Genomic DNA, 25,612 nt, shown 5'->3' on the forward strand with positions numbered 1-25,612 from the left:
AGTCGGCTTGAAGGAAAATACCCAAATCATGCCCTAATTGGTGACCGATTTGTAAAGAATGAAGTGCCCTATTTGCTGATATATCATGAATATCATTTCCCATTCTCAGTATAAATTGTTGTCTCTGTTTAAATGTATTTATTGTTGAGATTCAACTATAGTTTCAGCGCCTTTTCAGCTGTAACTCCTATCCAATCAATGTGACCAACTAGTTTTATTGATATTTGTGTGATCATCTGTCCCTTGTTGACTGACATTGTTGTAAAAAAAATTGGAAAAGGCTGAAAAAGAAAAAAAAAATTGATGGATTGCTACCTAGAAGAAAGGATTTGGCCATGAATGACTACTTCCTCCAACATTTCAGTGGCATTGGTTTCTGGCATTGATTCTGAGAGTAGCCTTGCCTTTGTGTTGTGCCTCACTCAAGGCTGCTTGTATCTGCTCTTGTGGTAATGTTTTTGTGTATCAAGAGGCTACTAGTTGCTACCAAGTGGTTATCTCTGCATTTAAAATACTCTGGGATTACTCCTGTCCCTGCCTGGCTGCATGCGCAATTATATAGTGCATGTTAAACTGAGATATAGCGAGGACATTAAGTTTATATTATCTGTGATCTCTTATTCTACAATAATTTATACAGAGAATGGGAAATTACCCTTTACTGTTATATCATTCTTGTGCTATAAAACTGAAATTCTTCACTGGATCTCAATTAACAGTGCATTATATCCATTCAGGAGTATTTACGTAATATAATATGAAGAGGAGACCTGAATAGAGATCCCTAAACCATTGACAAGTCAGAAATTCACACATGAGAAGAATAGGTGTGCCGTGTGAGGGGTTGATTCCAAAGCAAATACCCCCAAACACAAAAATTAACCACTTATACAACCTAACATAAGATAATGTAACAACACTCTTTATTCTATTATAAACATACTCTTTCTTATGGTCGTATACAATGATCATGAAAATCACCTGCTACATCATCATTTCATGCAACTTAATCTGCAGTTTATAAACATCAAAATGAATAAAAATTCAATTGCAAATCTAAGAGACTTCAGCTCAAACTAAGATAGTTTTATTACCGACTTTGATTACTAAGCTACCACAACTTTCATGCTCAACAGGGTATACTGAAAAAATATGCAAGGTAAAGAGTGGAGATCAACCTCTGGAATTTCTTTAAGAACAACTTCCTCTGCTGCTGCTTTTGTTCTTAGCATTTGAGATGGTGATGATGGAGATGCTCCAAGACAAGATACTTGTATAAACCTCATAATACCTCCATGTTCTTTAGCTATCTGCATCATTTGCCAGTTAATTTGATATAAATCATGAAGATATTAATGAATATTAAAAAATAACAAAACCTTAAGTATCACACTACAAACTATTATGCCAAATGTTTGAAAACAGAAAGTATATCCAGCATGTGCTTTCTTGATAATTCAAATAAAGTGTGAATGCGCAATCTTCAAACCAGCCTTCAAGGGAAAAACGCTAATTTCATTTTGTGCTCAATTCAATGAAAAGAAACGACACACACAACTTTCATATGATATTAACATTTTACTATAGAAGCATAGAGGACATAGCTTTTCAACTAACTAGCAGTATCTAATACCTCTTGTTTACATTTCGAAGTGCTGCTTATGATAATATGGTTTTGTTAAGGTTAACTGAACTATGGTTCCACTAAATTTTTTTTAAAAATTACAGTCTCAATCAATTTTCATATACAAACTGCTGACAGGGTTCCTGGATTGCCTTAGCTTGGCTCAAGGATATACAACTGTGTACATGTTAAAGAATTCTTTGCAAAATAAAACTGAACCATAATGAACAACCAGTTGAGATATCATCCAACTTCAAAATTATTTACCAATTACATTCTTGTATAAAATATGATCCAAATTATAATAAAATTACAATATTGAATATAATGATACTGAATTCACCATTCATATTGTTATGTACAGTCTAAGCATTAATTTATGTGGGCGTGGATTTAGTGTAATGTGAAAAATGTGTACTGTGCCATCATAAATGTTTTCTTTAAAAACTGGTGCAAAGACTGTGAACTTCAGAGAAATGTACTTAATACTAGATACTTAAGAAGTCAATAATAGCCCATTAAGGGGCCTAACTGGGTTGATTCAGTTCTAAAAGAGCCAGTTGAGGTTGCCTGGGAAAAACCAATGGAGGGATGGTGGAAAATAAACTTTGACGGAGCGTCTAAAGGGAACCCTGGACTGTCAAAGCAAGCTTCATTGTTCGAGATTGGAATGGGGATGTGTTAGCACTGGGAGCAAAGAAATTGGATAATGGCACAAACAATGTAGCAGAGGCGCTAGCAGCATTAACGACTATTAGATTTGGTAGGAAGTTGGGAACTTTGAAAATTCATTTAGAAGGTGACTCCTTAATTATCATCCAAGCAATTATGAAGGGAAGTATTGAAGCTTGGCATTTACAAAATACAATTGCCAAAATAAGGGAAGAATTAGCATCTTTCAAAGATTTCTGTATAACACATGTTAGGAGATCGGGGAACATGGAAGCGGACACTTTATCGAAATGGGCTTTAACTTTCGAAGAGGTTGGTGAACTAAGGATTGAAGACTTTAGACAAATTTCTTTAGAGCAGTTTGGTGATTGATTGGGGAGGATAGCTCGCAGTTTTTTATGGCGTACTTCTCTGACGGATTTTAATTAATGCACTGTCTGAAGAAGTGTTGTGAGAAAGGGCGGCGGAATGAAGAGGACGCTGCATTTATGGCAGAATGTAGTGGTAGTTATTGTTTATGAATGTGTGCCTTCACATCTCGATACTTCAACGGTCTTTTTCTTTCTGAAGAAGCCTTTGAGCGGGTGTGGAGTAGGTTGACGGCATTGGGGTAATAGAGAAACTATGGAGGTGAATTTTACGTTGAAGACACGCAAGCAGTTATGCCCTTTCTTTGGTGATGTGATAGAAAGAAGACTAAGAGGAATGTTTTTATTCCAAGATGAAAGACTAATCAAGTGTGTGCAGTTAATTCTAGGAAAGGTATTTGGCAAACTGACACATAGATATAGAACGAACATGGATGTTTATTCATTAATTATAGCATGGGGATTGGATGTGGGTCAGTCGGAGGAAATGGTGAAAAAGGTTATGGAATCAATTGTGCATAGTGACTACCTAGACGGAATGGATTCAATCCTTGAATGGGCGGTACCGAGATAGGTTTCGATGTCCGTGAAGGAATTGAAAATGCAGAACATGAACATCTAGGGAAATCCATTCCCTTTGTTTCGCTGGCCGGAGGGATGTTGCAAAACACATCACAGAGCGGAGGCCAAACATGGTTGGGAAGCCTTAAAGGCCTTTGTGCAATTAATGGAAATTGAAGTGATGATTCAACAAGCTAAGGCAGAAGTAGAACCCTCGGTGGGCAGAGAGTTGTGGCCGCAGAAGAGGAAGAGGGCGAGTAGGTAGGTGGAAGCTGAGAACCTGAGGAGCTCACATGGCGCATGTAATTAATTTTCTTCTCTCTGCAATGAAATTCAAAGTTGTTTAGGTTGGTCTGTGTGTTCTTTCTTTTGGGTTTAGCCATGTTCAGTTTAATGCTCTAGTTTATTCAAACAGCGTAGGCAGGTTATGTCGATTCCTGGTTTGTATAAATTGTTAAATGGTTTTGCGAGCGAATTTTTGCGCTCAATAATGATGTAATGGTTTGAACAGAGTTTTTTGGGGATGATGGTCATGCATGGACAGATGTTTCTGTTTTTGTGTGATTTTTTGGGGTGGTTTTTGAGAAACATATAGGAAACACTAAGAGGGGGAGACGGGTGAATCAGTGTTTCAAGCTTTTCAAAAACTTCAACAAACTCAAGCAACTAATCAACATATAGATATGAAAATGCAATCATAACACAAGACAAAAACTTAAATTCTTCTTGTGGAAAACCCTTTCGGGTAAAAAAACACGGCATAAAATTTCTTTCATTAACAGCCAAAACTCTGGGATACAAGAAGTCTGCTCCAACACATAATGGGCACCAACCCAACACAAAACGATGAGCATCAACTCACAGACAACCAGCAGAATGAGGCACCAACCTCTATGAGAAAGAGAGCACCAACTCCCCAAAATGAACTCAGATTTACAAAAGAACTTCAGACTTCTCCAGAACATATACCACGTTCAGCAAAGATACACAGTGCCAACAATCTTCTGAAGTCGGTCCCCAACCAATATGATATTTTAATTAAAAAAATGACCTCTCAAACTTCACTTCCAGGCTGAAGTCCATATACTGTAAACAATACAATCACCATATGTAGTAAACATTCATCTCTCTGATCAGCAGCTTTCAATTCAGAATACACGCCTATTCTCAAAACTGAATTTCTATCTTCAGCCTCCCAAAACAAAACCATCTACAGTGAATATATCTTTAGAATACCATGTCAAAATGCAGCCCAAAGACTTTTTCAAATATTTCCAGGTAACTACATTCCTCAACAGCCTGTATTTTCTATGCACAAAAACTCAGTAGCTCCCCCAGAAAGAAATAGTCTAATTGGCCATCATTTTATTCACCCAATATATATATATATAGCTACCAGCACTTGTTTTCCACCCACACAGGTAACATCTGCAACCTTCACATAAAAAGAGTCTCGTACAGATTTCTAAACAGAGATACACTTTCAATCTACCAGAAAACTCCTTTTTATTTGGCATAGGTAATGCACAACAACTATAATAAAAAAATATTCTTAATCATCTTGAAAACAGTCTAATTTTCACAGTGGACTGTTGTCAACTCATCTACACGTATATCCCTATCCTTCAAGATTTTACAAACCCAAATTACCTCCCAAACAACTCCATGTGTTGCCTTGTACTCCTTAGTAGAAGAAATGGTAATAATCATTAGCGTTACCCAAGAAATTGCTCTTAAGCCCATGTTGAAAACATAAGAAGACATTGATTGTAATGTCTCTTTTTGTAAAATGTCCAAGTTAACCTAGATTAAGGGTGGGTTAGAGAGAGATACCTTTATCTTTAATAGAAAAACCCTGCAAACAAGTTAGGAAATTAACCTACAAATTATATAATAATTACAAACAACTAACTATGATGATACATAAAATAGAGAATGACTGATTATGTTCCATAAAGTAAAGAAAGACTAGCTATGATTCATAAAGTAAAGTAGAAAGACTATAAAGTAAAGAAGGACCAATAATTCATAAACTTAAAGCAATTTGCAATTACAAACAATTATAAATGTATAGATCAGAATCATAGATCATAACTAAAGGAATCCCAATCATAGCAAGCTAGGATGGGTAACTTGATAGGGTGTCTTAACAACCATTCTCCCTTAACCAAGCCACACTTGATAGGGTGTCTTAACAACCATTCTCCCTCAATCAAGCCATCTTCTCCCACTCACGTGATCCCGTCTATCACCATGGTGGAGAGGACAAGGATTTCCTCAATAGGGTGTCCTAAGTCTAACCCTCCTAAGTGCAAAGGCAGAGCACCTTCGCCCCCATTTGAACTCATGTGGACCCTGCCATACCTATAAGGTGGCATGCTTAGAGGTGAACCCAACACCATTTTCCATATTGCAATCCTTCATTACCCAACCATGGCTGATTACAATAATCGGACAGAATACATACATCATACATACATACATACATAGATATATATATATATATATATAACATCATATTTATCACATATCCCATGTTAAATAACCATAAGCAATCACATAGTATGAATCAGAAATGAGCAGATTGGAAATAACATGCAATCTCAACAGCAATCAGAAATGAGCAGATTGGAGATAATCTCAACAGCAATCTGCTATCAATAGTAAACAGAAAGTATTATCAGAAATATGCACAGAAACCTCATATCAGAATATCGCCTTAGCTTATGATAATTTGCAGATTCCATCTTTCCTTTTATGCTCCCTTCTTCCAGGATTGTTTGATGCTTTTCACCCACCCCCCAATCAATGCTCTTGACAGAATATGTATCCACCTTTAAATAGGATGTGAGGAGATATGCGGTGAAAGGAGATGTCTCTTTACACGACCCCTGCCCATAACTACTCATTTGTACCTCTTTGACTTAACTAATATTAATGACTACTTATCATTTTCATTGATTAACTATATTTCATTGTTCATCATTATTTTCCTGTCACCATTGATTATCATGTGATTTCCATTGTGGCTGGGTAATCATGGATATATCCATAATTGGTTTCCCCTTAAAATACATTCATTTCAGTATTGATCGGATGTTTCTACTTTCTAGTTTGATCATGATTATTAATAAAGTTATATTATTAATACTATAGTGTCAACTGTCAAGCATATATTACATTTGATCAAAGGAAATATGAAGGTTAGGAACGGGGCATGACACAGTCTATCTGAGATAAAGGTTGTGATCTGATAAATAAACAAGCTACAGTCTATCCTGATAGGACTGTGACAGTCCTCATGCATACCACCAAGAACAGATGTTACTGCCTGTAACTTAATAACAGTTCTGATCTGATCAATGGTGATGTCACTGGATGCTTTTGATTCCTTTCCTTTATATCTCTCAATGTGAGGGAGAGGTCACACCTCTTCATCATGTATGCCCCTTGGCAAGAGACATGCCCTTTCCACCATTAGCACCCTTTGAAAGAGTGCAACTCTTCATTATATCTGCCCTTTGAAAGGGACACAACCTTTCATGATCAGATCTGCACTTCTTATTTGTTGGTAAACAGATTTGTTGCTTTAAGTATTCTTTTTAAAGAACCCTGTTTCGCCCTGTGATCAGCAACAAAGTGTTCACAACAGTTGAAGAAATGCAAAACAATAACAATTCCTCTCTGCGTTTGAGAGGGGCAGCTCCCTAGTATGATGGGGGCATATAAATTTTCTAAGATTTAAAGAACAATAAGAACAGTCAAAACTGATTGAGAAATAAGATATAAACTTACCAATTTTTTTTAAATTCCACACATTCAAGTTAAGATACCAAAACTTGAAATGATAATCTTCTTCACATGCAATATTAAAGGAAAGCAAATGGTTATCATTGATAGGACATAAGAACATTAACAATAACACTCAAGACGAATTGAACACACATCCAAAACATTTCTCTATTGCTTTCTTGCTTGAATAGTACTATTCGAGTCCTTCATACAATGCTCTGTGAAAAAGTGGAACCCCCCTTTTGATTGAATTACAATGAGGTATATATAGGTGAGGTTAGCAACCACTTACGGTAACTACCTTAACCACCTTTATAACTACCTAAAATAACCAACTCACTTTAAGTGCAACAACTTGAAATAACTAACTCGTTTGGAATATTAATTACTTGAGTAACTACCTGAGTTGAGCACTTAAAATAACTACCTCAAAAGAAAGAGTTAGGGTAAACCTAACTTTACAAAAAGAGATGAAGATAAGACTCGAATAAGAAAACTTGATCATGAAACTTATTTACAAAAGAAAGCCAAAAACATGATTCGAGCAACACACACACACACACAACAAAAATGAAAACTATACAATATGCATCACTGCATTTATTCTATGCCAGCTAAGGGCGCCGCTGATGAAGTTGTTAATTCTGAAAGCAGGTTCTGCTGACCGGATTCTTTATCCTTGAACATTCTAAACAGTCTGATGACTGGAGTAACAGATTTCCCTTTAAGAATAAGGATGTTGGCTATTCTCATCTTCCAAGTCTTCAGGTTTTTGTAGATGTCGCTTAGCTCTGCCACCATATTAGGTATTTGAGAAATATAGACCTTCAAGGACGTGCAGGTATCAATCAACTTATCCATTGTGTTTTCATTGAAGACTTCTTTGTTGAAAAGTTGTTGATTAACCATGCTCTGGAAACCATTTTGTAATATTTGTGAGTCTTCCATCAATGATGCACTTGGAAGAATGACGGTGAACTGACTTTGAAGTTTTGCGCACACTTGATCACAAGAAAGCATAAGCTTTTCTTGCTCTGATGAAACTTGATCAATAATCACTAATTTCCAGTTTATACTTTATGTCCATATCTCTAAGTAGTTCTCTTCAATGTTAGGTAGAATCTTTTCTGCTACAAGGATGTCAATTTTGATCTCCATCATTTGTCTGAAATCATTCATGATTTCCTTCCAAGCTACTTCTTCTTTCTTAACATTCTTTAGGTTCTTTTCAATGGTTTCTTTCTTGATTAAGGCTTCATCATGAACAGCTTTGGCCTTAACAATGAAATCAAATGAAAGGGATTTTGACTTTCGCCACCCAATTTTCGGTCACTTTCCCGTAAACTTGATACTTTTGAAGACCTTCAATAACATCTCTTTCAACCTCTCCTTCCGGACTTAAAATAACTGATTGGTGAGCCACATTGAGTGGCATGGTAGAAGAATCAACTATGGAATTCAAGTAAGAGGACAAAGTTTGCACTTGTTGCTTCAGTTGATCCTTTGATTGCTTTTCTTTTTTTGTTCTTTCCACTAACTTTGCAGCTACCACATTGAAATTTTGTATGTCAGCTTCATGAGAAGATGGACCCATATCAATTTTGGTCATAACAAAATCTGCAGGAGTGGCTTCATTCACATCTTTTTCAGCGATGGGTTGAGCTATCTCTAGGCACATATTCCCTAAATTCAAATCAGTCTTTATTCTTGAAGACACTTTGATCTTCTTTGGCTTCTCAGGTCTCCTGAAAAGATCAGATATTGTGTTGAATTCAGGAATCACTAACTGCTCCAATCTTCTCTTTTTCAATAGGCTTTGTTCTAGCCATGGGAGAGAAATATTTTCTAAGGGCTCTTGCATATTACTTTGTTGAAGATTTTGATGCTCAGGTACGGGTAAAGTTGCTTCCTCTCGAACCTCTTCTATTTGATCAACTGGATTCCTTAGGAAAGAGGGCTCCATAGTTGAAGTAGGATCTTGTACTTCGTGATGAGGAGATTCAATGAGAATTGAAAGCGACATAGTTTGTATACCTTCATCAAGCCTTGGATCATCCCAGACCTCTACTGGATCTTGATCTTTCTCTTCTCTGGAAGTAGATTCTTCTTCTTTGTCCTTTGATCTTGATTTCTTCTTCCTTTGTCTGGGCTCATCTCCACATGTATTTTGGAGATTAATTCTTCTTGAAGGATCTTCATCTCCGCCACTTCCTTGAGTTTTATGGTGAGAAATAATATCTGCAACTGGTGTATGAGAAGGAACTGATGAAGTAGAACTATCTTGATGGCCACTTCTCCTTGGTGTCTCCTTCCGACTTGTTGGCTTTGTAGCAGTTATTTCTGCTATCCTTTTTCTGACCCAAGTTTCCGACTTTTTAATCACAAAACTAGTTCTTTCTCTGATGTCTCTAACTTCTGGATCTGCCCAATTAATAGCAGCAAGAGGTTGATCCTGGATCTTCTCAAAATAAAAGGGATCAATTAGATCCGATTCATCATCTTCAATGCCTTCAATAATCCATTCCATCTTAAAATCACAAATTTGTTTCAAGGTGAATCTTGTCCAATCTCTTTTTCTAGCTTCAAATTCATCTTCGCAATCTTCCCAGAAGTCTTCAATATTTGGGAAATGGAGGTATCCAGGACCAAGTCTCAAATTATTCTTGATATATCCTTTTGCTATCAAAGGGAAATCTCATCTAGCAAGTGTACAAATTGATTTTGGCCAGAGCCCTTTCTGCATCTTCTACTTTTGAGCTAGACTCACATTTACAATGACCAAGGCAAATCGGAAATATAACTCCTTTGTTCTTCCTATTTCTGCATTTCTTCTGGACCGACATCAGCTGTCTACAAAGCTCGATCAAGAATAGCTTATCATCCACATACCTTGGTAACCTATAAGGATAACCATCGAATCCCCCTACTCGGAGGTAGGTGAATTTTGGAAATTGAATGAAGAAACTTCCGTACTCTATTACCAATGTTATTGCTTCTTTTGATATCCTCATAGTTGTATTTCCTTGAAGAAGCCTCACTGATAGCATTGTAAAGGCATCATTCACTCGTCTGAAATGCACAAAGCTCTCCTCCAACTGCAGCTGCTTGTAGTAGTCGTAAATTTGTGTTTCCAAATTCAGAATACAAGTTGTACTCAAACCTGGCCATGATCTTAAATTAGCAATTGCATATATCAAATAAGAAGACATGTGAAAGCGTTGACTTGTCTTAAAATGGATCAATTGATTATGTATGCAATCACTAATAAGACAACCCCAATCAATGAATTGTTTTCCTGCAGATATGACTATGATGAAAAGGTACATCCACATTTCAAATTCAGTAGAATCAGGGCTGCCTGTTACTCTGTGAAGTAGGACTATCAGATGAAAGATCTCTTTAATAAAAAGAGAGCGGTGAAGTGTCTTAGGAAGCTAAGATTGTGATGTCACCATCCATTCTTTGGCTAAATTATTCAAGCATTTGCTTTTGTTGTCACTGAAATATTTGTAAGCCTTCTGCTTATCAGGGCATGTGAACTTCTCCTTGTATGGCAATCGGAGAACAATGGCAATGGAAATTCCATCTAGCTTAGCCATCAAATATCCATCAGCAGTCCTTATTTCTCTAGCGCCAGGATTATATCCTCTTGCACATTCTACCACCAATTGTGAACATTGCACTGCTATGGGAAAACAAGCTGCATCCACCAACCCGTTGTTAGCTATCCTACGGGACAATTTTGATCTATCTCCTTCTGTTAGTGATTTTCGGATGTCTTACAAGTTGATATGTCCTATTTTGATTTCGAGAACCTCTGGAAGCATAGTGTAAATCATCGGAGCATATTCATAATCCTAAGCTTTATACTTCATGATTTGAAACCTCTTTTACTCTAGCAGGATGTGCTTATGAGGAAATTTCTAAAGCCTTTTTAGACCTCCTGCAACCATCACAATTTTGAGCATATTTATATAACCTTCAGCTTTTATACTTCAATGTATGTACATTACATGGTTTAACACTCATATCTCAGTGCATCAGCATGATCACAAGAAGCTAACATGAATATCTGAGATGAGACTTTGTGTTTCTTCAGAGCAGAATTTGGAAAACTTCACAAGGCATCTCTATGCTTCTATATTCGGCATGAAAATCTACAAAGCATTTCTAACTATAGAAACTAACAAAATTCCTTCTTCATCATGCTCTGATGTGAATCAACGTGCTAGGTATATACTGCGGGTAATTTGAAATCTACATGCAGAATAACCATTCTCCTTTGTAATTTGGATGGACCAAGGTCTAAGTCTCATGAGTTGTCTTGTTTGTCACAGCAGGCCGATATTTCGTTATTTTGAGCTTCGAACATTCACAGAGGTCAATGGCAGAGCTCGTTCAACCACTTCTCGCACGAGCCATGGTTGAGTCTCAGCCCAAGAGCTAGCACGAGGTCGCTCTAAGACAAATGGAGAAACCGTCGAATACCTTGTCGATCACATTTAACCAAGATTGCATCATATAAAACCCTGAAGCGCCGAGAGAAGGTGTGAACACATCGACTGCAACTTCAAATCTGCAATGATTTCATTTGGTTGAGAATTCAAATCGACTTTTCTTCTCCCTTGCATGCATGCGTTGTGGCAAAACCTTCGAACCAGCTGCATAAAGATTTGGCCATCTTAGATTTTATCCTTGCTGATATGATACGACTGCAGCTTGAATAATCGGCTTTTCTAAAATTTCGAATAAGAAGTTAGTTATAAAACTAACTGTGTATTTCTTCCATCGTGGTCCACGTGCTATGTTTGCAATGCCAAATGGAGGTTAAGGCGAAACCAACGAAGGAGATGCCATTTTTCAAAACTCTCTCAAGTTATCGGTTACTTTATTACTTTGGCCAACTGGCCGATGACTAATAATTTCACCACTATCCTTCATGAGTCGGTTAGAACTAGTCATTAGTTGAGTTACTTGATCCATCGGTGATTTAGGAAGAAGCCACAAGTTGTCAGAGGAAACAAACAAAAGCAAACGTCTGGGCTACATTTCATCGACTTGGTCAACTTACCGATAAGATTGATTATATTCGCCAACTAGCATTGGCCATATCGATCCACCAAGAAAGCTGTCAGTTAAAGTGGCTAATGGGATGACTGAGGTGTTTTGAAACTAATCTTAACTTCAACAATGACTTAAGGAAAAGGCACAAGTTGCCGATAACTACCATTTCATACTTTGCTTCAAACATGTTGCTTTTAATCCACTCAAGTTTGAAGTTGATTGCTCATATTTGTATTCGGCCTATTTATCATTTCGGCCAACTTCACCGATATCATCTCGGACATTGGTAAGTTTGTTGCAACTACCGGTTTGAGTGGAGAGAACTTTGAGTTGAATGCGAATTGGATACTAACCATACGTATTGGCCAATGTTCAACACTTTGCGAATTTGATAAGACGCTAAGTGATCAAAGAGACATATCACCACTTTCTTGCAACTTCATATCGCCCCCCTTTTTCCACTTCAGAACTTGTCAACTTCGAGATTGATGAACACTCAAACACTTTGAATGTATCCGGAAAGAGCCTATCTTTGGTTCATCGGCCTTTACTTTATTCAAAACTAGTGTCAAGCATTGTGAAGAATCAACCAACTAGAATATTTGAACAAAACATCCCGACTACTTTCCCTTCATCAATCATGGTTTGAAATTGATACTTATGCAGGGTTTATAACCTCACAAAGACTTAAAATTTCAATTGTCGAACTCATGGGGCAAACAATTTAATATTAGATGACAATTGAAGAAATTTGTATGCAAGAGGCTCTTAGTAGGAGAAACACAAAACTTAAATTTCTCAAATTTTGCTATTGAGGTCAACATTTAAATCAGATATCCACTTCCGATTACCAAATTATGCCCTCTCAAATGAGGTACTCTTCTCCCTTTTATATCTCATGTTTGAGGGAGTCCCAACCTTTCATTCCATGTCTTTTGACCATTCATTAACTTAATTAAATTTTAATTACATTCTTTTACTTTTTAATTTTAATTTTAATTTTATTCTTGTGAACATTAATTTTATTAATATTATTTGCCATTAAATTCAATTTCAAAGTGGGGACATTACATCAATGGAGCCTTCCCAATCAGCATCTGGACATCCAATCGAGCGCCATTTGTCATTCTTTTTGTATTTCAATCCAAACCTTCATAGTAGTAAACAAATACTTGACACCCTTTTAGCTGTCTTTGAGGGTGTTTATCTAGAATATGTTATAAAACTAGGGACTAAGCTCACAACATATCTTAGATTTGGTATTTGCATGCTAAATTACACTCCCTACCGATAGAGTAATCCATGTACTGCTTCTTATGTATCATATTCAGAACCATTTTTTCTGCAGGTTGCCAGCATAGGAGTTTTGACTACTTCTAGTTCTGTAGATATGCAGTTCATTTTTTTGAGACTTCGCAAATGTTTGCCTCAACATGAGTTGTTCATGTAATTAACTGCCAAAGCTCTTCTGTTTGATCTACAAGAGAGGCAGCTGATTGTTCTAACAAAAATGAGCAATCTGCTCTAGATTCTGGTTCCTCTCATGAAATTGTGTGGTTGCATAAGCTTGAAGAAGGGGTCACTTGTCACCTTGACAAATGTCTTGCTTTTATGCTTTTATGCTTCCATGTTGAATTGATTCTAGGACCAAGCAGATATCCTTCTCCTTGGAGCATATTTATGAGTGAAACCTTAATTTTCCACAATCTTTTGGATTTGGTTCACAAGAGTTGATGATGCTAGACTCGATGGGGGAAGAAAGATTTATTGGAAAGGATGTAGATGATTGGTAACATGTAGAAAGTCAACTAAAATCAAAAAGCAGAGAATATATAGCTTTTACAAATTTTAATTGTATCAAAGAATGATTCTTTGATATAGGGGGTAAACAAAATGAAAACAACTTTATTTTCAGGTTCACTAAAAAGTTTTGACTCTAAATAGTCTCTAACTACAAGAAACACACTGCACAAACCCAACAAATTTTCGGATCCATGAGGATAGTGCACACTTTGTAAAAAAATTGAGGGGGTAATATTCTGCTTAAGACCTTAAATAAACATCTACCAACTATTGTACTATTCACAAATTCATTAATTAAATTCACACCATTTATCTCTATAAATAACAAAAATGCATAAGAAATATGTTCATCAAAGAAACATAGTAAAATTGGGTTGTACTGATATCATACCATCCAGGTTTAATGCTCTTTAAAATTTAAATTGAAATATGATATAATTTAACACTCTGTATGGCAAGCATCTAAAAAGATTGCAAAATATCATGCTCTTATATCATTATAGCTATTATATCAATCTAGACCCAAAAAAACTAGAAAGATCCCTTTGCTTAGAAATGACAAATTTACCTCTGCACACTTAATGCTAGTTAACATATTTTCTCTCAGGCCTAAACTATATACAAATCAAAAAAATTCCCAACCAAGAATTCAAAATAACCATTAGTGTCAACAGAAGATTCTTTTCAAATATGAAATCATGAACAAATTTAGCACGCATACCCATAGCAGAGCTGAATTCTGCAAATCTGTGACTGTGTATTCCATGGTACTTTCACCAACTAGGGTCAAGTTTCTAAGTGAGGTCATTTCACATAGTAGAGACTATTGAGTAAACACGTGAATAAAAAATTGAAAGACTTTAATACCTAAACACAGATGTTAGTCAAGGCTTGTTATTCCTCAATACTAACTCTTAGAAAGCAAACATGGACACAAAATAACCAAACATAGTGGGACTGCAGTACCAAGCCAGTGAAGGTTAGTTGCTGTGTCTGATAAAAGCATTTACAATTGAGTATTTGATAGGTGGGAAATGACTCTAGGCTCTTCTGGCATTGACACCTGAGACATCTCTGAACTCCAATTATGTTGTGTTTGGCTGCATAGAGGCCTTCCTTCAGTGTCTGCTGGTAATTATGTTTTGTTTCAAATAGTTTGGTGTCCTGTTGTGCCCTGATCACCAGAGCCCATGTGGATGGCTGGTGCTGAGGTTTGTTTGTTTGTAGACTTTGTTCATGTTGTTGATTACGTTTTGTCTGCTTCTTTGTTATACTTATGATTGTTGCATCTCTGTGTGAGCGGTTGATCTAGGTTTTTAGTTTGCTTACTAGCATTGTATTTCGTGTTGGCTTTTAGGACTAAGGCACATAATAAATCCCCCCAAATTTAGCAGATTTGTTGTGGAAGACACTTTTTCTTATTTTATCAAAAGAGGGATTATAAAATTACCTGGTGCCCTACACAAACCAAGAGCTCCTATATACAGCAGAAAAGAGAATCCTCTGCAAAGTTCTAAGTTCTAACCTATCAATAAGAGATACAGATCTTACTGACAAATTAGCATCTTAAGTTTTAGACAAGATGATACAATTGTTGAGGAGGTGCAGTTACTAGACCAGATTCCACATTAACTAAAGCATGTGCTTTACAAATCTCATGTGAGAGCACTAATAATCTAGAAATTGGAAATGCTACCGTCCAGCAACTCAGTGTTGAAGTGCCCCTGAAACCTTTTGTTTGCTTTTCATTTTGCTATCCTGCTCAACAATTAGCATGCTTATATTATTATTTGTTCCCACTGACGTAAGATTTCTCATATATCAACAGATGGTTTGGACGATGGTTGAGACTTGAGAATCAAGAATATCTGCAGGCTCATTTGAGGATATTCTCTTTGGTACTCTTCATTGCTTGCAATTGCAGCCAAAGGTAGAATAACTTCAAGCTGAGAGAATAACTGATGTTGCAAAAAAAAAAATCACCATTGTTTCATGGCCAAAGAAATTGATCCAATCTTGAGAATTGCAGAATTCACTTATGCCATCCACAAAAAACTTTGTAGGATCATACAATTTTCTGGGAATGATTATTTCATCCAAAAACTCAATTTCAAACATACACCTAATAATATTTACAGACGCAATGATATATCTGGGTAAGCTTATCGAAAAAGAAAAATAAGCTCGGAGATTCACATTTACATCCATTGACAGATTACCAACAAGAATTTCTCATCCAAACTGTATTCTTATGATTTTGCCCATTGCTTCTTTCGCTAAAGAATGGAGATTGGGTATTGAGTTCATTGAGGATGTTCTAAGCTTGATACTTGAAACATATTTATGCAAGCTAATTCTCTTGATAATGCATCAGAAAGGCTACTACTTTTTGCTTAAATGTATTGAATATCACGCACATACCACATTAGTAAAGACTGCCGCCAAGCCTACCTTCCTCGGCGGAGTTGTGGTCCAATTGATTTGGACATAAACCATTTGAAATGCCTGCTATCAATTCTTATCATAAACTGTTCTGGGAGAAAAAAAACTTCTCCACTTCTCAATAGTTTTTACTATGGCCATAATTTCTTTCTCAGCAGGCCAATAATTCAATTCACTGATTTGAATTTTCCACTGGTTTACAATGACAATTCTTCATTTCCCCATCATTGAACGAGTACAATTGCACCCCAATTTTTTTTGCATGCACCTGTGTGTACAAGATATGGAAAACAAGTTGTTAAAACTGGCGGATTTGAACATTAGGATTTACATGCCTGTACTGCTTTTGTTGCTTCAGCAGATCATCAAAATGGTTGGTACTACATGCAATCCCTTACTGGTTTTGTTATTGCAGACATGTTTACTGGTTCTGTTATTGCAGACATGTATAAATTTATGCACATGATTTGAACATCCTAAAAAACTTTGACATTGTTCCTAATCTTTCTTGCTCCATACAAAAGAAAATGAATCTGACTTGTGAAGAACCATATATGGCTTTAGGGAAAAACATTGCAGCTGACAACAAGCTTGGGGAGATAATGCTAATAGGGGATTTTAATGCCTGAAAAGCATGCAAACAAGCTAATACTTTAAGAGTCAATGAGGACACAGATGACAACCCATTATTGCTCGAGGAAGATGAAGAGAACAGCTGGAAAAGGAAATCAGCAAATGGGCAGCAGAATGTAACTGATTTTGGGAAAAAATTGTTAGAATTTAGGGCCATGCAGCATACACATGATCAACTTACAATGGGCAAAGCATGGTTGACTAAATTATATGCTCCCAAGATCTAATCCAAGATAAAAAAAATTGTACCAAATTAGACTTATAGTTTGTATGACTTTGCTATTACAGTACTACACATGTTGTCAATTGTCTTCTTTTCTTTCCTTGCTCATTTGCATGTTGCATAACTACCTCTGCCATTTGTAAATCATTTTTGTACATAACCCCATTAATCCACTTTAACGAGCTTGTCCACTGGATCTTCACCCAGGCTCTAGATCACTAAATATGGTTTCAAAATGATAGGTGAGTTTCTAGAAGGATATATTTGCACAAATCAATCTTCAAGAGGATAAGGCTTAAAAATCATGCAAGGATATATGTCAAATTGAAAATTGATTGGACCCCATCAAAAAATGTTACCCTAGAAGCAATCAATCTAGAATGATGCAACCCCTTGATTATGAACGTATGCCCTTTCATTGTAGTAAGTGTCATGAATATGGCCATTTGGTTAGAGAATGTACAATAAGAGATGCTTTGTAGCTACAAACTCTTAAGAGAAAAAAAGTCAAAAAGTAAAAGTTAGAAGCCAAAAAAGTAACACAATCAAAACAAATGGACAAAAAAAAGGAGAATCAAGCATGCAATGATCAAGGAAAGAAGAAAAGATGAATGGAGATGAGGTTCAAGCTTGTCAAGGTGTAAAAAACACATCTCCCATGTGGGCTCCAATGAAAAGAAAAAGGACAGCATTCTGAATGACTATAAGTTTATTAAGGCAGTGATGGGGATATTAAAGGTGGAATAAGAAATTACTAAAATCTTAGCCAAAGAAACTAACAAGGATTCCGATGCAAAGACAAGAGAGGAATTAAGATTGTTCAAAGCAACAAATGTCAGTATTGAAGAATAACAAAAGGCAAATATAGGCCATGAAGAGGAAACAAATGGGTTGCGTGCAAAATAAGAGGACTACATTGCATCATCACATATTTAAGAGAAGTGCAAGAACTTCAGTCCCATAATGCAATTTACAAGTAAAAATATTTTAGATGACAATCAACGAAAACATGAAAGAATAACAAGTTGAATCAAGATTCAAAGAGAAGAAATGGAAGCAATGTAAATAGATCTCATTTTTTCTTGGAAGATCTGAGGGGGTGTTGGATATGGGATGTATACTTTAAATGGTCAACTCCCCTTACAGATTGTACACCTTATCACAATAGGGGGCTCCAATGGGTATGTTGCTGTCCACCATGAGAGGGGTTTAATGGCAAACAACCCTGAAGCAAAAAATTTGGGTCCTTATAGGTAGTTTCTAGGACCTAAGGTTGTATAGCCATTAAATTGCAATACTAGTTAGTGGTTTCTTCCATTTATATGTCTAAAAATACTCCCACATGGATTAGGTATCAGGCACAAGTGTGAAATAATAAGTTATCGCATCATGAATGATCAAATTAACACAGTGAGTGCTCTTTTGCAAAGATTTTTCTTGTGACTGATTCTCAAGGTAAAATCTCTCATTATACAATAAGTGCACCATTATTAGATTCTGTTGTATTTTAAAATTCTAATGGTGTTGGTACTATGGCGTATATTTACCAATACTTTCTCTTCAAGAAAACCTAAGAAACGTAGTTCTAATTGACAAAAAACATCTCATGGAATGTAAGAGGCAAGCGAGCTAAAAACCAAAAAGCAACTGGTCAAAGGAATGATTGTAACAGAAAAACCTGACATCTTACTCTTGCTAAAAACTAGATTACCTCAGAAGCATAAAGAAATGCATGCATGTAGAACTGTGTATACACATAGAAAAGTATGCATGCATGGTAAAAAGCTAGTAAAATGAGATAAACAACAATGTAAATCGCATACATTGCAAAAAAGGAAAAAAACTTGCACTGCTGCTTTTAGTTTTAACTGCTTTTTAATTTTTAGTAAAAAATGGTTTCTTGCTTGCAAGTTTTGAACATTTGTTGTGTGCCACTTAATGTAATTGTGGGACTTCATCCCTTTTTTAATAATATATTATTTTAAAACATTCAAAAAAAGAAAATTGAACAGCACAACAAAAGACATACAGACAAATATTCAGTCCTGGGGTCAAAACAAGTTATGCATAAGAACCTAATATCGGAGCAATCAAAGGATAACAGGGCAAGTTAAGCAAGTGCATAAAAAATAGCAAAGTAGATAATAACAGCTATCATAAAACTTGGAACAGCTTAAAGAAGGTACCACAATTTAATTGAAAATCTGTCAAAAGCTCAAATTGAATGTATTCATAGATTGCTACTAATCATGACAAAACCAGCCAGTTTTCCACATTCAGCATTGAAAAGAAAGCATGTTCTACCTTTGCAAGATGCTCAGAGATTACTACATTGACATCTTCAAAACTGAAATTGCGTGTCTCATATTCTCTCCCTGTCATAATGAAATTAGTATATACCAGAGTCAAGAATGCAATGCTTAACTTTTTACATCCAGCATGAAAGGAAAACCCATTCAGTGATTAAATACCAATAAGATTGATGACAACATTAGATTTTGCCATCACTGCTTTGATTGAACTTTCATCTCGTGGATCATACTTCATCGGAACAATCTGACATTACGACCATTGTTCAAACCCAATCAAAATGTTAGCACATTCAAAAAGATTAATGATAACGAATAAAATACAGATCTAAGAAATACAAGTACTCTTCAAAACAGAAGGATTATGATGATTCATTAAGTTTGATAAGTTTCATAGTTCTCATCTACATGTTTACAAGGCAATGAGGGAAACTGCAACAAAATATAAGTAGATTATAATTTAAAACAATTATGCCTCTTACCTGTCCCAAATCCCCCATTAGTTTCAAATGCCTTGGTGAGTCCTCTGAACCTCTGAAAGGGACTAGAACTTGAGAACCCACTTTTGCTGGACATGGATGAAAAGCAAGTTTACAATATTAAAAGTATATAAGCACTTGAGATATGATAAAAAATTGCAGCAATCACAAAGTCGATACAAAGCACCAAAAAAGGTGTAACATACCAAGCTGCTGGACAACATATCGACCTAAAAATCCTGTGGCCCCAAATACAGTTGCAATGATACCACTGGCATGGTAAATTAAAAAACAGATTATCAGTTAGACATTTTAGTTTTTAATAATTCTAATTCACTGAATTAATTTTCTCGACACCAACCCACAAAACAATTCCACACGTATTGTTTCTAGTTTCTACCATGAGCTACTCCAAACTGTGTACTTCAGTACCATTGACCAACTTTAATCAATAGTAGGAATTAATGTAATCCGGTTTCTGCAACAATCAGCTCAAATGAAATAGATTTGTGCAAAATTCAAGCCCTCTTTGTCATCTCCCATAAGATAAACATTAAAATACCTAACAGAAGACCTTCCTCCGGTTCCCTTCCGAATAAGGTGCCCAATACCCTTGGTGGATAATGACGAAGCAAAACGTGAATCACCAAGCCTATATTCTGTGGCAATAAATCATTCAATCAGTAAAACGCCCAAATGAACTTTCGAATTCTTATTTCAGAAACCAAAAAACAATTTTTAAACATAATAGGAAGAAACGTCAAACAATCCAAAGTCATGAGCTTTGCAGTTCAAGCTCCTAGAAGACATGTTAAAATCTTAATAGTAGAAGAAAAACATATCTAACTCTATATGCAGCGTACCCTACAAATGAACCCTGTTGCGACTACCGGACATAAGAGATAGATTGTTAAAAGCTCAAAAGAAGGTTATACCATAAAAAGAAGTCTATAAATAGGACGAAATTCTACATCCAGAAGATCCAAATAATTTTGAACTACCCTTCAGTTCAAATTCCTAAAAATTATGTTAAATGTTGTGAACAAAATTTCTAGCTAATTTAACAACAGAGTAAATGAACCTAGCACAACCAAAGAACCCTATACAAATCCAAGGTGATCATGGCAAAAGAGATACCCCCCAGTTAACGCATCTAAGCCCAAGGTTAGACCACGATGCCAATTTATAATAAATACATATCAGAATCGTGAAAATCCAAATACGCAAGCTTAAAGTTCCCTTCCACAGAGCCACCTAAATCTTTATACATTTGATATTTCACAGGAGCATCGTTATGTATTTCAATTTTTGGGAATCAGAAACCTTCGTGACCTAGAACTTATTGTAAAGCAACGAATTTCTTCTTACCAGGAGAACTAGCTGCCTGCAAGAAATAAGCATATCGCAATCCCAGAGTAGCTGAGCTATCCGAGAGTGAACGCAATTGAGCGGCCCGCCTCGCAGCAACCTGCATTTTGCCGATCTCCTGCCATTTACAATTGAAAACCATTGCAAATAATTATCGCCGAACCCATAAATGTTCCATGAAAACCTTCTATATCCCCGAAACGTCGCATTTAAACCCAATAAAAGAAGAAATAAATTTTAGAAGTTCTATTTCTGCCCCAAAAAGAAATGAATAATTAAGTTGAGAAATGAATTCGCACATTGTTGATATTGTAATGCTTGTTTGAATGAAATATGGCTGCTGAGTAAATCCTGAGAAAGTGTAACAAGTCTCCCGTCGAATAATAAAAATCAAACGGGTTTTACAAAATCATTGAGAATTAAAATAAGAAAAACTATGGAAAACCTACCTTGCAAAAATGCAGGGCCAAATCCTTTGCAAGGTGCAGGTATATGTTCTGGATTCGAAGTATAGATTGTTATCTCACCGTACCTATTCAAAGCAATTTGTGCAGTTTCCCTGGTTGGTTTTAAATTCTGTTTGTTTCTTATTTCCAACTGCTGGGAATGGTTTGTGTTTTTTTTTTTTTAAATATTTCTACCAACATTACCTATATGTTTGCGAGGAACCTTTCGATTAAACCTGGGGAAAAAAAATTCACAATAGCGATGTGGATGCAGTGTAGAATTGACTTGCCATTATCTAAAAATTTATATTTTTGAAGTGTTTATTATTATTTTTCTACAAATTGATTGGCTACGATTCTTTATTATTTGTTTTCAGGTAAGGACGAGTAATGAGAAATGTCTTTAAAAAGTTACGTTGCAAAAATTAAGTTCTCTTCAATCAACCATTTTGTAAAATTATTTATGCAACTTTAAGTAAATGCTAGTAAAGAGTATGTAAGTGGTCTAGATGTAAATCATCATATAAATGCGTTTTTATTTGTGTTTCAAATTAAAGTGTTTCTATAATGAATGCTTCTTGCAAGATGGATGGTCTAAGATAATTGTCAAATTTCTTAAAATATGCAAATAAATGAATTTAAATACTATGACATAATAACAAATCATGTAAGCATTTACAAGCTAGCTCCCAATAGCTAATAGAAAAGGGTAAGAGTTACATACATAAAAATGTAGCCTAACAATGAGACAAACATATTGAAATAAGTGTAAATAAGACAATGATAAGGTCAAATATATGGTAGTGCATGTAATTGAGAATAAATGAGGATGAATTAGGACTAGGGAAGGAATCAAACTTAATACAAGAGTGCACCACTTATCACTGCATAATTTCATATTGACACATTTTGTGAAAAAGGGCCCAAAAACATATTATAGCTAAAAAAATCAAATAGTGTTGTTTTGTTGATTCGTATTCATGCAAGATCTGCTCTTTTGTCCAATCTAGTTAGACAAACGCAAAAGCAATGAATATATACAACATTCTCTGAGGCGGCTTTAATCTGAATTATCACTTCTCCTCTACAATTTTTAGAATTTGTTTTTTCTTTCTTTATCAAATAGGATTTCATTTGAATTTTTAGATTTACCTAATCTGTTTTTTTTCAAAAACTAACATGTTTTATGTAGATTTTGATACAAAAAATTTAGTTACCAACTAACAATCAAGTATTGTGAGACCTTTGAAATACAAAAAATGGGAAAGCAAAAATTAAATGAATAGAATGTACATTTGTATTTGTAGGAGACTCGCGAAGATGAAAATTTGGAAAATAAAAAGTTATGTGGGGAGTGTGATCACAACGGGCTTCAAATAATCGATATTTCAACGGGAGCTTTAGACAATGATGGATTATTAAAAGATTTGGCAATTATATGCCGCTTTATTGGACCAAAATTAGGTAGAGAAAAATTTAGGGTTTGGGTCAAGGAAATTAGAGAATTTGGGAAATCATTAAATTTATGCCTAAAGGGTTTTATTGTTGTTTTTGTTTCTTCGAAAGAAAGGGAGAAGGTTCTACATGGAGGATTATGGATGATGGGAGATTGCCCACTTACATATAGAAATGGTACCCTAAATTTAATCCAACCAATTTCCATCCTTATGATAAACCACTCTAGATTCGCCTCTACAATCTCCCTCTCGAGTACTGGTTGGAGGACTACTTAGAGAAGATCGGAAAATCCTTTGGTACTTTGGTGGATATAGATGTTGGCATCATTGAAGGGGATTCATACTTGTACACCTGATTGTTGATCACAAAAATCAAAGAGATCCCCAAGGAAATATGTCTTTGTGCGAAAGGGGATCACTAGATCCAACAATTGGAAATTGAAGAGAAAAAAATATTTTGTACATGATGTCGTTGCAAGGATCATAAAAAAAAGAATGCAAAAATAGACAAAAAAAACAATTAAAAAAATGGGTGTCCAAGCAAAGAAAGGTGATAATACCGTGGAATAAAAATCCTAAAGTAAGCATGGATCCCTCACAAGAAAATATGATCATCGAAGACAAAAACAAATCTATAGAATGCAAGGAGAAGGAATCTACAGTCTAGAGGGATGATAAATGTGTCACTTTACCACCAAAGATTACATGTATTCAAACAAAATTATGCCAAATGGTATTCAGATGAATGAACAGAGCAATAATAGAAGGCCAAACAATGAAGAAAAGTGTAAGATGGTAGAAACCAATAGCATCTTGTCAGAGGAAGAAGACTCCAATAGTTGGGGGAAAACTGATCAAGATGGCATTAATATTCTTGATCAATGGTGCATTATCTAGTCAACATCAAGCGCATTGGACAAATCAAAACCTAAGAAGGGAAAGGGGAGAAAATCTTAAAAGCAAAAAAGAGAGGAAGAAGTAGTTGAGAAGGGATTTATCAGTATTAATAAATTTATGATCGAATCCAAGAGAGGGGATGCCTCACTTGGACAAAAATGAACTCCCTAACATGTAATGTTGGGGCTTAAACACCCTTGACAAAAGACACTTAGTGAAGCATCATTTAGAGAAGATACAAGTTGGCATTTTGCTACTACAAGAAACAAAGATCAACGATAATGAAGCTTCAAAGTTTTTCAAATACCATAGGAAATGGTTTGAGTTCTTTCAAGAGGCAAGTGACACTACTAGGGGTCTATGGGTAAAGTGGAAAGATAATAGAGTTTTGATAAAATATATTGAAACATGTCCTAATTGGATGATGTGTGAGGTTGATTGGTTTAACTCAAACTTACAATTCACCTTGTTTAATGTTTATGGTCCTATAAATATGGAGGACAAGTTGACAACATGGAAGGAATTCAAAAGAAAAATAAAAGATATAAATGACTCCATGTATTTTTGGGGGTGATTTTAACACAATATTGAATCTAAGAGAAAAGAGTGGAGGCTTTGGTGAAATAAATAAATTAATGCAATATTTTAGAGACTCCATTAAGGACACGGTGGTGATTGATTATGAAACAACAAATGGCGCATTCACATGGACCAAAAAGCACATTGGATCTACAAACATCTCAGAGAGCCTCGATCATTTCCCGATTTCATTCAACTAGCTAAATGGTGCATTAGGAGTGCAAACAAAGATCCTTCCCTTGGTAGTGTCAAACCACTCTTTGATATCCCATGAAATCAAGGCGAAAGTGAAACCAAGATGTTGTCCCTTCAAAATTGAAAGCATGTGATGGCATGAAGAAGCATTAATAAAAACATTGAAGCATGGTGGGGTGAATGTAGGGTGGTAGGGAAAACTAGCTTTAAATTTGTGAAATAAGTACAATATCTAAAAGGTGAATTAAAAATTTGGAATAAGAAGGTATTGAAAAATATTTTTATAGAGAAGGAAAGAATTGAAAAATACTTGGAGACTTTAAATAGTAAGGTGATTGTCAATGGAATGTATAAGAAAGAATATGAGGAGGAAGTTTGATTAAATAAGTACACCAAGTTATTTTGACCTGAGAGGAGATTTAGTGGAGGGATAAGGTCAAGGAAGTTTGGTTGCAATTTGGGGACTCTAATGCCAAATTCTTCCATGTTGCTACTAAAGCTAGAAGAGTGTGAAACGGAATAAAGGAAGTTAAAAAAGAGCACAATACCTTAGTGACTAGTTGGGTGGAGATTGAGGAGGAGGCAATCACTGTCTTTTGAAATTTACTATGTAGTGAGGCTTGGACAATGGACACTTCCTGCACCCTACTCAATTGTGTCATTCCAATGCTTGCAACTGATGCAAAAAATGAAATGTTAA

General features: G+C 35.6%; 1 protein-coding gene across 1 annotated transcript in view; it reads right to left on the minus strand.

Moving 5' to 3' along the window:
- The window catches only part of LOC131075217 (NADH dehydrogenase [ubiquinone] 1 alpha subcomplex subunit 9, mitochondrial), a 47,433-nt gene extending 25,425 nt beyond the window's left edge, over nucleotides 1–22,008 (minus strand). The window contains exons 1-8 of the mRNA XM_058012049.2: nucleotides 21,788–22,008; nucleotides 21,339–21,456; nucleotides 20,533–20,629; nucleotides 20,177–20,241; nucleotides 19,974–20,059; nucleotides 19,654–19,738; nucleotides 19,487–19,557; nucleotides 1,179–1,310 (exon numbers count right to left, since the gene is read on the minus strand). Coding sequence (XP_057868032.1) covers nucleotides 1,179–1,310; nucleotides 19,487–19,557; nucleotides 19,654–19,738; nucleotides 19,974–20,059; nucleotides 20,177–20,241; nucleotides 20,533–20,629; nucleotides 21,339–21,444 — 642 coding nt within the window. The 5' untranslated portion in view covers nucleotides 21,445–21,456; nucleotides 21,788–22,008. The remainder of the gene's footprint in view (nucleotides 1–1,178; nucleotides 1,311–19,486; nucleotides 19,558–19,653; nucleotides 19,739–19,973; nucleotides 20,060–20,176; nucleotides 20,242–20,532; nucleotides 20,630–21,338; nucleotides 21,457–21,787) is intronic.
- Nucleotides 22,009–25,612: the final 3,604 nt, after the last annotated feature.

The sequence above is a fragment of the Cryptomeria japonica genome, chromosome 11 (genome assembly GCF_030272615.1).
Source record: "Cryptomeria japonica chromosome 11, Sugi_1.0, whole genome shotgun sequence".
Classification (NCBI taxonomy): domain Eukaryota; kingdom Viridiplantae; phylum Streptophyta; class Pinopsida; order Cupressales; family Cupressaceae; genus Cryptomeria; species Cryptomeria japonica.